The sequence below is a fragment of the Typopeltis vanoorti genome, chromosome 4 (genome assembly GCF_054136105.1).
Source record: "Typopeltis vanoorti isolate ZY-2024b chromosome 4, IOZ_Tvanoo_1.0, whole genome shotgun sequence".
Classification (NCBI taxonomy): domain Eukaryota; kingdom Metazoa; phylum Arthropoda; class Arachnida; order Uropygi; family Thelyphonidae; genus Typopeltis; species Typopeltis vanoorti.
In genome coordinates, this window is record NC_143552.1 from 58601539 (window position 1) to 58615054 (window position 13516).

Here is a 13516-nt window from a genome sequence, read left to right on the forward strand (position 1 = left end):
TTTCACTTGTTGTTATTTAGGAACGTTCTATGGTTGGCACTGTAATTCAGTTCTGGTGAGTTAAGAGATCTAATAAGGGTCTTCCAGAACACGAGCAAGATTAGTTCTTGGTTCCTGTTAAGCTTTTGTATGCAGCGGGCAACTACTGTGGCCTTTTTAAAAATTCGGGAGCGGAAGTCCTCCTCTATGTAAGGAATTGTGCTTCTATCCACTCTATGATATGGTTCATTCTTGAGAAATGAAAAGCTAACCCTGATTTTTCTTCTGTGTTATTATTGATGTCACCAATGTGTTCTTTTTGCCTAATTTCAAGGCTCTTTGAAGTCTGGCCGATGTAATTCAAGCCGCACGAGCAGGGTATGTTGTAAACTCCAGCATATTTGAAGAAAGGATGGTTATCTTTTGGAGATCTTAAGAATTGCCTAATCGTTTCTGTAGGTTTAATAGAAGCACAATTCTTTACATAGAGGAGGACTCTTCCACTCTTGAATTTTTAAACAGGCCACAGCAGTAATCTTAACAGGAACCAAGGACTAATCTTGCCCATGATCTGGAAGACCCTTATTAGATATCTTAACTCACCAGAACTGAATACAGTGGCAACTATAGAACGTTCCTAAATAACAACAAGTGAGATCATGCACGCTCTGTGCATGTATTGTACACTCTCTGTTCTTTGTCTAATATAACTGGAATCGGTTGATTATGGTTTGTAACATTTTTTACTTTTTAGTGCCTTACATCAGTTATGTACCCTGAAGATGCCAACAGCCTTAGTTGGTGAAACTAGTTGGTAGAACATAGTTGTTTATTATATGCACTTGATCAATATAGACCCATTAGAAGTCATTCCAGAACTTTATGGTCAAGAAAATTAAATATTTTTTAACATGAAATATATTTTTATTTATTATTATTATTTTGATAAGGGTATTTTGAAAAGGTACTTGGTAATAATGAAAATTAAAGAAGGGGTACACGGATATCTGAAGTTTCAGAAACACTGATCTATCCAAATATTTAGCCTGAAACATAGGTGTATATTACGATGTTCGTTTTCTTAAATTCCGCTTTGAATTTGGATAGATGAAATAGCGTCTATCCAAATATGCACTTCTTACATTTTATCAGCATCATTTCAATTTTGAATGTGAAACATATTGAGTGTATTTTGTATTCTGTGTTTAAGTGACGTTGGACAATTTTTGACTTTGATTTTAATTATGTACTTATTTTTGGATTTTTAATAGACAAATAAAATTTTAAAGATAATAGTTTATAAATTATAAACATAATTAATCAGCTGAGGGCCATAGCTAAAAATCCCGTATATATGCGGGGTGTCAGGCTGACGTAGATCGAATTAAATTAATAAACATAGGTTATTTATGGGCTATAAAACTCTTTAGATGATCTAAGTTTGTTTACACACACTGCAATTGGCCCTTTCTTGATACTTTTTTTTGGTGTATTTTTGCATAATTTCATTTTGTGTGTTACAGTGTTACTGTGCAGTCGCCTGTTGTTTCATAAAATATATTTATTGTTGTTTAGTAAATTTTTTGTGAATTTGGATTATTATTCATGTAAAGTAAGTACTTCTATTATATTTTTGCTAAGTTTGAAAATCAGTTAAATTGTTTCATTTTAGTTAATTATCTTATTTTGAAAACAAAAGATTTTTATCTTATGTTGGGTAGACGTCTAGAAAATAAATAATTTTCAATAAGAGATTTATTTATATATTTGTTCTTGTTCTGGTTGGAGACATTGGGGTTGGGGTCCTTTTACTAATTTCTTTAATAAATAATTTTAATATTCTAGAAATTTTTGAATTATTAAACAATTACCAGAATATAAAAAATATTAAATAAATATCACTGAGAAATCAATCAGTGGCTAATATCTCTACGTGTTAATTTTCAAAAATACCTAAAATGTAAGCATATTTATTATTCAAAGCCTCTGAAAAATCAAATTCTGTAATAAAAAAAAAAATAGTCAGTCTTGGGCCATTAGCCTTAAAAATAATAGTTGGTTAAGGGGTTAAAAGATAAGTTTAAGGGAAAATTTCAGAAATTATTATTTATTTTGGTGGACAACTTTTAACGCGCTTTTTAATTTAAAGTCTAACCAAGTTTAACCCCCAGATGTCGGAAAAAAAGCCAAAGATAACTTCTTTTCCTGTTTTTCCTTCTTTTCCTGTTTTGTGCATTGGTGCACAAAACAGGAAAAGACAATTGCAACGAGTACAACTAGAACATAAAATGGCTGGATCGCTGAATAAATTTTTAACTTCAGGACCACATAAAAAATGAAGAACAGAAAGTTCTGATGAATCAAGTACTCCGTGTAGCTCTACTACAGAAAAAGAGAGGACACAAGATAACTATGAAGAAACAAATGTTACATGCAAAAATGAAACTGGCCTGACTGGACTGTCTACAGAAGTTGCAGCAGAAGAAATATTGGATTCTGATTCAGCTAAACACGAAACTTCAAATTTTACTTTAAATTTTAACGTTAATGATCCAGGTACTTAGCCGTATCATATAACTACCAAAGGTAGAGATTGTTTAGTTGAGCATTCCCCGTGTCAAGTAGTTAATAAAGAATTTCCCAAAGATGAATCTGGCTGCAAGTTCTCCGATTCATACTATTATCGAACTTTAGCAAATGGAGAAAAACTTTTCCGAAGTTATTTAGTTTATTCAGAATCGTGAAATTCTGTTTTCTGTTATTATTGCAAAATATTTGGTAGTCAAAATTCCCAACTTACTAACGAATACAGTTGGTTGTAATGATTGGCAACATTTGAGTCATATACTAAAAATACACGAGACAAGTTCTGCTCACATTAAAAACTGTTCAAAATACAGCGAACTTAAAATGTCGTTGATTAAGAAATGCATTATTCATTGCACACCACAAAGATTATACGAAACTGAGAAAAAATATTGGCAATCTGTTATAGAATGGTTAATCTACATAATACAATATTTATCAAGACAGTGTATAGCTTTTAGAGGTTCTCCACAAAAACTTTTTGAAAATGATAATGGCATTTTTTTTTTTTAAGATAGTAGAAACTGTCGCTAAATTTGATTCGATAATGGCAGAACACTTGCATCACATCCAAACATCAGAAAAAAGGAACATTGCTCATTAATTAGGTGATAAAATACAAAATGAAATCATCCGTATAATTCTGAAGCTATAAAACAAAAAATTTTAGAAATGGTTAAAAAGGCGAAATATTATTCATTAATTCTTGACACTACTCTGGATATAAGCCACACAGAACAATTATCTATTGTTATTAGATTTGTTAATCAAAATAAAGATACAAATATAGCAGAAATTCATGAACATTTTTTGGATTTTCAATCTATAGAAGATACCACTGGTCAAGGACTATTTCAATTTATAAAAAATTATTTAAAATTATTGAATATTAACATTTTGGATTTACACGGCCAAGCTTATGATAACAGTTCAAATATGCGAGGCAAACATAATGGACTGCAGAAAAAAATTCTTGAAATAAATTCAAGGGCTTTTTTTATTCCATGTGCTGCTCATTCATTAAATTTTGTAGTTAATGATGCAGCGAAGATATCCTGTGAAACTGTAAATTTTTTTGTGGTAATACAGGAATTATATAATTATTTTTCAATATCTGTGAAGCGTTGGGCTATATTAAAAAAACATATTCGCGTTTTAAATTTGAAACCACTTTCTGCTACTAGGTGGGAAAGTAGAATAGAAGCAATAAAGCAACTTAAAAATAATATCAAGGAAATTTACCAGGCTCTTTTTGATATTACGTAAGATAAAACTAAAGATATCGATTCTAGAGTTCAGGCAGACAACTTAATTTCAAAGATTTATTCATTTAAATTTATTTGCTCTGTTCTTGTTTGGTACGAAATCTTAAGTCCTGTAAATGTTGCAAGCAAAATAATGCAGAATCCGACAATTGATGTAGGAAAAATTACAGAAAATCTTGAACAAGATTTTCTGTAATTTTTCAATTTTCTGTAATTATACAAGAATTAAATACTCGCCGAACAGACCAATATTTTGAAAATATTATTAGAACTGCAAAAGAAGTAGCAAACGATCTTAATATTGATCCTATTTTTCCAGACATTTGCAAAAGAACAAAAGCAAAAATGTTTGATTACGAAGCATCAGATGAGACAATGTATGATCCTAAACAAAATTTTAAAATAAATTTTTTCTTCACAATTTTAGACACGACAATAACTTCAGTCACGGAAAGATTCATACTCTTAAAACAACATAGCGAGGACTTTAAAGTTATAAGAGATATTAGCAAATTAAAAGATTGGAGCGATGAAGATTTAATGAAACATTGTAAAGATTTGCACTTAAAACTGAGCGACAATCAAGATTCCGACAATCACAATATTGATGGTATGACTTTATTTGAGGAATTAAAAACTTTGCAATGTTTTATTAAAAAAGAGTTGGCTCCTCAGGATGTTTTAAATTATGTATATGAAAATAAATTAACCGACATGTTTCCGAATACTGTGATGCGTATTTATTTAACATTACCAATATCCGTAGCATCAGGGAAAAGAAGTTTTTCAAAACTGAAACTAATAAAAAATTATTTGCGGTCAACAATGTCTGGAGAGTATCTAACAGATTTATCCATTATATCAATTGAAAATAATATTATGAATTCATTTGACATTAAAGATATTATTAAAAATTTTGTGGTGGCTAAAGGAAGACGGATAAATATGTAAAATAAATCTACATTTATTCTAATTGTTATATAGATAAAAGCATATCTCCAAATTATCTTTGTTATGTAATATTTTTTTTATATTAAAATAAAAGTAATTTTTGTTTATTCTGTTGTATTTATATATCAAGGAATAAACATTTTTGAAAATTTTTATTATTAAAAATTCCTTGTTAATGAATTTCAGTGATTACAATGTTCTACAACTGTTAAATAACATTTATTTTTATGTATGCGTATAAACTTTTGTCCTTTTAACGAAGTAAAATTTTTCGCAAAAATTTTTCATGGAAACTTATTTTATGGGGGCGCTGAAAAAGGTTTTGCACAAGGGCTCCTCCTATCCACGGTGCAGCACTGGACATTCTCATTACTAAGTAATTGCAAAGCGTGCAGAAGACTCCGTAAAAGTGTTATAAATATTATTTCTGGAAAATTTCCCATGCTACTCCTCTAAATTAATATCAATATTAAGAATGAAGGGTCAGGGTTTGTGGCCTTGATCGAAGTTGATATACTGAGGGGAATAGAATGCATTAAATACATATAGTTAATGTCTGTTTAGTTTGACATCAGCATTATCATGATTTTTCTTTTGAATTACATTAAAACAAAATCATAGCCAAATCCACTTGACTGATTTTCTTAAGGCATAGGATTTTTTTCTTTCAGTTGAAAGAAGTGCAATTCCATACTGCCTAATAGTGACAAGTGTATATTTTGAATTATAGCACTGAACCCTCAAGATTTCATGCCATAAAATAAATGTTAAATAGAAATGTGGTCACAATATATTTTTTCATTCCCTACCAAATTATGAGCCACTTTTTGAGTATTCCAGTCAATTCTGTTTGACAAATAATTATATTGTTTGTTTAATCCTTTACCTGATAAGCAAAACAAGTTGCCCAATGGGGGGAAAAAACTTCAGTTTTTTTTTTTTTTTTTCTTTCTGGTTTCATGCAGTATAACAATGTATCATTTAGGTAGGCCCAAGTGGGGGAAAAAAGGTGTAGTAAAGCATTCTGTGCTGGCATGACATATCAGTCAAGATGTTGCTTGAGTACAAATAGACATGTTTCATGATCAGCTGTGCATGACATTCTCATTACTAAGTAATTTCAAAGCATGCAGAAAACTCTATAAAAGTGTTGTAAATATTATTTCTGGAAAATTTTCCATGCTTCTTCTCTAAAGTAATATTAATTTTTAGTGCTGCTTTGTTGCCTATTTTTCTTAGTTAAGCTAAGGGAAGAAATTTTACTACTTCTTGAGAAGGAACTGCTGAAGGTAGATTTGAAAAAAAAAAAAGATGTTAGCAGTGATGATTGAGAAAGGCACAGGCAATGTTTACTGATATGAAAGAAGATCCAAGAGTTGCATATTTAAATTTAAAGCAAGTTATAGGGGTGGTTTGGGCATTTTCAGAATCACATCATCTGTGAGATTGGGAAATAAGCATTAACAAATAAAACTACAGCTAACAAATTCATGAGAAATTTTACAGAACTTGTCCAAGGTTATTCACCTTCCCAAGTGTTCGTCTTCAATGGGACTGTCTCTTCTGGAAAAAATGTGTTCAAAAGAACATATATTATGAAGGACACAAGGCAGTGATAGATCATGCACTGTTGATATTAGGATTGAGTGTCTCAAGTGGCTTATCATAGTGTAGACTTTGAAGATTCCCAAGATCTAAAACCTGGGTTACATCAGTTAATGAATTTTTGTGTAATTGTTTTCACTTTTTAAATACTTGTGGAATATTATGCAATTTTTTTTATGTATGTTTTCTAGAGTAAATTGAATTTTAAAGATATAACAAGGAAAGTTAATTTAAAGTGCTGTCTTTTAAATGTAGATTCCTTATTTTTCCTGTTTTTTTTTTTTTTTTAATCATGCTTTATCTCTGCATTTTCTACCTTCAGTATTGAACTGTTATTTGTTACTGCATTCTTTCTGAATTATCTGATTTAATTATTATTCAAAGTAATTTAGGCAACTAAAATACGTGTATTTTTAGTTTTATTATCATCCATCATCTCTAATTCCTTTTGTAGCACTCTTTCATCCATTTCACAACTTTTCATTTGCCTTCAAAACATTTTTGTCCCTCTTGTGATTATGTTCTTTCCATGAGTTTTGTTTATCTACTTCTACATTCTGATTTTCTTGCAAGTGTTGGATTATGAGTGAAGAGAAATGAAAATTGAATACTTCTTTCAGAATCCAACATTTTTCCATATCATGAGCAAGACTTGTAAATATTATTTATTGTTTGTCTCTTGCTTATAGTGTGTTATTCATATAATTGCCTTGAATTTTGTTTATTTCTAATTAAAAATATAATCTTAAATAATATAATTGTAATAAAAAGACTGTATAAAAATATCATTCAATTTAATTAATATATTCCTATAATAATATTAAAAGAAACTGTATATATATAATTTTAATATACCCTATGTGAACTATGATATTTTTTTATTTATCATTACTGAAAGTGAAAGTAAAATTTTATGTAATACTTCTGTTTGTGATTTTATTGGCTGTTGTCAAGGAAACTGGGTTAATTTTGGATAGTGGGTGATGGAGCGTGAGCTACGGTATTCAAAGGGAGAAGGAATTGATATGAGCTGAACCGTGAGAACCAGATTTTGGCGGGAAGAATGAAGGTATTTAATGAGAAAGCGAAAGAAACATAAGGAGAAAGCTTTTGGACAGCAAGTAGTAAAGTAAGGGGTGGCAGTAATAGGATTTGGAAATGCCGTAAATAGATTAAAAAGGGACCTGGAAATTAATAGGCAATTCGGAATATTTATATGGAATTCTAAAGTTACGACGAATTCCAATTGTTCTGAGGAAGAATAGTGCAAGGCTGAATTAAATGCATAGAAGAAAACAAGGAATAAGTAGATTACCTAAAATGAGTGCGTCAAGACTTGTGAAGCTATATGTTTATTATTTCAGTTATATAGTCAAGATTCCTTTTGAATAGTGTGTTACTTCAAAGTGATAGTTAGCTACAGTTTCAAGTGTGCCTATAGTGAATCCAATGTGCAAAGGATATAACCCGGTAAGAGCAGTCCTTTTTATATCTCAGCTTGAAGAAATAAGAGTTAGCTCCGGCCTGATATAATTTAACATTAACTGTGGCATTCTACTAAAAATAGCCGAAGTATGGAGCTTTAAAGTGTTCCCCCCCCCCCTTGAGGTGATAACTGCCTCATAATTGAATAAAGTGTTTGCTAACTAAGAGAGAATTAGAGAGTTCAACTATAAGAGTATTTACTGTAAGATTCTGTAACTGTATGAACCATTTTAATCATTCGGAAGAATGTTGAATTGACAGCTGGATGTCTAATGTTTTATGTTTGTAATGAATATTTGAACTAAGTTGATTTGCATTATCTTGTTTTCAAAGTTATACTTAATGTACATGTTATATAACCTTGCATTAAATGTTTTGTTTAATTGATTTCAATTTGGTGTTTGCCTGATTCTCTTCATTGCACCGCTCATAAAAAAAAAATATCGGACCTTGCAGAAGCCTTAAATATTAATATTGACCTCGGCCTGTATAAAGTGAGATTGCATAAGTTAGTTAATGATTGATTCCTCTATATTATATAGACTAGTCTGAATATAGGATGGCGCAGGATAATATAAATTTCTCGATATTCAGATCAGTATCATTCAGCATCTAACAAATAAAAATGTATAATTTAAATAAGAATAACATTCCAACAAGATGGCGGATTCAAAGCCAGGATGTACGATCCTACACAAGGAACTTTTGATACAATGTGTTTCTGGATTGCCACTTTAACTCTTTGAGAAACTATGGACTTTTGGTTTTACTGTGTTTGTAGCCATTTTCTTCCACATTTCTTCGAGTATTAATTTTTCCTTCAGATTTTGTTGTTGGATTTGAAGGTTTAGTTATGAGGTCCAGTTCTGCTTCCAAACTTTTGCCCCCCCCCCCCTCCAAATAATGATCTGCAGTTCACACCTGACAGCTATTCGACTTTTTTTAAGAATATTCATTACATATTGAGGAATACTCATTTTTATCCTGCTCCAAACTACCATTTTTGCGTTATGGGATACTAAGGTAAGTGATGTGAAGTCATTAGTCCTCTACATATTCCTGTGTCCTGAATTGGTTCTTACAATATCACAAATGAACAGTAACATAAGAAAATAGCAAAGTCAGCAATTAGAACTGAAGGAAGTGCAAGAAGATGGTTTGATGTGAAATCAGGTGTAAAGCAAAATTATGTTGTGAAGGAAGATGGCATTAAACCTAATATCAGTATTAGAGATATTAAACAGCTCTTTGCTGTTTATATAGATAATGTTATATTCTTTAAATTATATATTTAGCTTGATCCTTTATCCAAGTGTAAGCAAACAAAGTTTGCAATTGAAGTATCTTCAGGACTGGAGCAACTTGTGGCAAAAGTGGACTAAGTTCTCATCACTTTCCTTAGTATTCCATAATGCAAAACACATCTCCTTGCAGACATGTATAATGCTATCCATTATGGGAATGGTCACTACCCAGACCAGTTTTGACCGTTATTGAGGTCTCTTATATTCAGTGGGAGCCAGACCCAGAGGTGATACCAAGGTTGAAGCAATGCAGAACTCATATTTCCATATGCCAGTTGCCAAAAGGTGTCACACATTATTATTAAATTACTCTGGATTAGAGAAAGATGTTGGAAGTTTTTTCCCACTTGGTTAGACTATAAATTATATATTTAGTTTAATCCTTTATCCAAGTGTAAGCAAACAAGGAGATGGGCCTTGCATTATGGGATATTAAGGAAAATGATGAGAACTTAGTTCACCTTTGCCATGAGTTGCCCCAGTCCTGAAGATACTTCAGATGCAACTTGGATAAAAAATTAAACCAAATATATAATTTATAGTCTAACCAAGTGGGAAAAAACTTCCAAAATGTTATATTCTTATTCAGTGGAAGTCTTCATGAGGTTCATTTAACTAAATGAACCTCATGAAGACTTCCACTGAATAAGAATTTAACTGGTGTAACAAATTTGCCGTGAAAATCAACAATAAAAAGACAAACTGTATTCCTTTGTTTTAATAAACAGACAGGAATATGGAAAACCTAAACTGCATTCTTAATAGAGAATCCAGGCACTATATTTAGTAGAGATGGCAATTAGATATAGAAATGGACAGTAGAAGAAGCAAAGCTGGTATATGGTGGGAAGTCAGTTGAATAAATTTTTATGTTAATGTTTTTTAATTCATGGCCTGTGTAGCCCTTTGGGAGTGTATTTGCACCTATAGTGTTAAGCCGCCTGAAAAAAAAACGTTCTCAATTCAAACTTAGTTGCTGACTTGAGGAACATTTTCTGATCCTTTCTTTGACCGGTTCCTGAGTTATTCAATTTTTGGCATGGACAAGTGGGTTTTTTCCTCCTGGAAACTCAGGTAAATGAAATGAAACTGTAAATGAAAGAAAATCAACCATAGAACCCACTCTATTTCAGACAAAGGATCATGAGATGGCAACATTTGTTTCCCCTTTCTGTGCCAAATGCCATTTATAATGAGTGATAGTCATGAGCCAGTCATAGCATTATACATGTCTGTAAGGATATGTGCTTTGTATTATGGGATACTAAGGCAAGTGATGTGAAGTCATTAGTCTCTATATATGAATTACCCTGTTCTGAAAATAATTCAGGTGCAAACTTTATTTGCTTACACTTGGATAAAGGATTAAACCAAGTATATAATTTCTTGACATCTTTAATTTATAGTATAACCAAGTGGGAAAACTTCCAACAGCTAAAGATTCCTGTCGAAACCAAGCTGATCCAATGTATACTTTGATGCCAGATGGTTTACACTCTGGTTGTTCTTGATATTCTAAGTAGCATTATTAGAATAATAATGCTACTTAGAATATTAAGAACAACCAGAGAAAAACTGACACATTAGACCTTGTGTCAGTTTTTCTCCCATCTCTATCTTTCTCTATCCCCCTGCCCTTTTTTGGATGACATTCTATTTATATATTGAATCCGTTAATTTCTATAATTATGTATTGTTTGCAAAGTGTGTTCTTGTTGTAGTTTTTGGAAATTTTTATTGTATTTATTTTTTGTCCAGTTAAGTGTATACTGCTATTTTTCTCAGAAAGTTTATTCCTACTGATGTTATTCTTTGTGTGTGTATTTTAGCTAAAACACTGAATATTCTTAATCATTTCTTTTTATTCATTTTGATAGCAATATTCATTCTGCGGTTTTGTTAAATTTATTGATTTTCATGTTTTAGATCACTTTCTTGAGTGTATCTTATATTACTGCCAAGATAATTAAAATTATTAACTTATTCTATTGGTTATTATTTAAGGCTACTTTCTTTCTTATTAGCAATTGTGTGATTGTCTGTCTGCAATAACTATATTCATCTGGTATTTCTGCTTTGCCATTCTTTTAATATTTTGTGTGCATTGTGTGTGTGTGTTAAAATGGTTGGAGATGCACTACATCCCACTTATACCACTTATATGTCCATTCTTCAATTATTTATTTATGTTCATGAAATAAACAGATGTCTAGGAATTAAAAAAAATAAATACTTTTTTTTTTATTAAATTATTGATTGATATATTACCACTCATCAAGGCATTTTTATAGATACAAAGATTCGATGTGCATGCAAGCATGTTGCACTTTTGACTGGGTTATAAATGCCACAATTCTGTTGTCTTAGCTGGTATCCTTAATATGTGGTGAGGAGATATTGGTCATTCAGGTGATAGGTCTCCCAGATTTTTGATAGAGTGCAACAGTTAAAATTTATTTAGATTAGGTGAGTGTTTTAGAATTGTTGCAGATTCCAAGAACAATTCTTTCTGATAAGTATCTATATCTGTATAGCAGAGAATTTTTTACAGATACAAACATACATACATTTCGTATAGGTTGGATTTGTGCAAATAGAAAGATAAAAACAGAAAAAATGAATATATATATATTAAAACTAGATACTAAAAATCACAAATTTAAGTTTAGATCGTCTCTAATCCAGGGACTGCATCCAGGGCAGCTTGGAACAGGTCCGTCAGTGTGTCCTTAAAACTCCACAGTGAGCAGTCCTGGATAATATGATTGACGGTCTGATGATTTTACTGTAAGATGGCTTGCTTTTCAGCAGGAATACTCATTGTAAAAGAATACCTTCTTACTGTTCATCCCAGAGCTCATTTGAAGGAAATAGACCACATCATGAAAAGGAGGGTGTTTTTGGGGGGGGGGGAGGGTTGACATTGAACTAGGAGTTGTATATTATGCTTTAAGTGCTTATTAGTGGTTTTGTAGAAATCCCATATTTTACATATTTTGCTATATTGATTATGGATGAAGGGAGAAGAATTGTACATATACATTTCACTTATTACTTTTATATACCTATGTAATCCTTCCAGTTTACAATTGATTAATTCTGTTACTTTCAGTATTTCACATTTTCCAGAATAAAAATTTTTAATGTGTTTCCCCCTTCCAGATTCCACTCATCAGTATACTAATGGAGATCTAAATAATGGGCCAGTGGTTACATATCTCACAGACCATTCAGATACAGTTCCAGAATCATCTACATTATCAAAGGATCTCACAGTAAGCATTCAGCATTCACAACCCCTTGAACATCATCCCCTCTCAGTCAATAATGTTTGTTCTAGTAAGCCCCCAGTTCTTGGATCTTCCACCGTCTTCCCTTCTATTACAACACTATCAAAAACAGATTGCAACCAACTTATTTCCTCTGGTAATTGTACAACTGATTCTACTGAATCACTTAGTTGTAATGACTCTTTAAATGGGGAAACAACATCATCATCATCATCATTATCATCATCTACACAACCACAGAAAGATCAGGATGCAGGAAATTATGACTCTTCTGTTAATAATAGACTACTCTCTTCATCGAAAAGGCCACGCTTATCTTCAATAACAACAGGTAAATGTACATTAAATGCATTTAAAAAAAAATGCAATGGACAAAAATTACAAATGAGTAGATCTTTATGTAATAAACCAGGAAAGAAATTACCTACTCAGAGGATTTCAATATCAAGTAGAAAAACTTCTTCTAGGAAAAAAGTTTGTGAAGGACTAGATGATAGGAGTTCAATTGAAAATAATAGTGATACTGGTGATAAATTGCTTACTTGTTTCGATAAAAGTTGTGATGAAAGCGAAGATGATGATGAAGAGGAAGATGGAGAAGATGAGGAGATTGATAGCACTGACACAGAAATTAAAGATGCTTCGTTGTCAAAATGTCCCAATCTTGAAATGCACGGTTCTTCAGAAGCCTTACTTGACCAAAGTGCTAAGGTTGAAAAAAAGGTAACTAGGCTTGTAATATGTAGAAATTTAATATAAGTATAAAAAAATAATAAAAACAAATTAATAGTTGGCTTTTTATTATTTAAAAATATATTTTAATATATCAGAATTCACATACCTTGCAAATATTTGTATTGCTTATACTGAAATAAATTTACTTTTAGTGGATAATATTTGTTGTTTTAAAGATTAGCTACATAAAGATTAGCTTTCATTTCTTATGTTTATACGTTACTTAGAAAGAAGTCAGTGGGCACCCATCATGGGCAAGGTACATTGTGACATGTAACGATTCATGTTTGTAGCCAATATAAATTGGAGGAATATG

General features: G+C 31.3%; 1 protein-coding gene across 1 annotated transcript in view; it reads left to right on the forward strand.

Moving 5' to 3' along the window:
* LOC150107342 (uncharacterized) overlaps window positions 1-13516 on the forward strand; it is a 243496-nt gene that overhangs the window by 56366 nt on the left and 173614 nt on the right. Inside the window, exon 4 of the mRNA XM_090391207.1 lies at window positions 12338-13188. Coding sequence (XP_090247333.1) covers window positions 12338-13188 — 851 coding nt within the window. The remainder of the gene's footprint in view (window positions 1-12337; window positions 13189-13516) is intronic.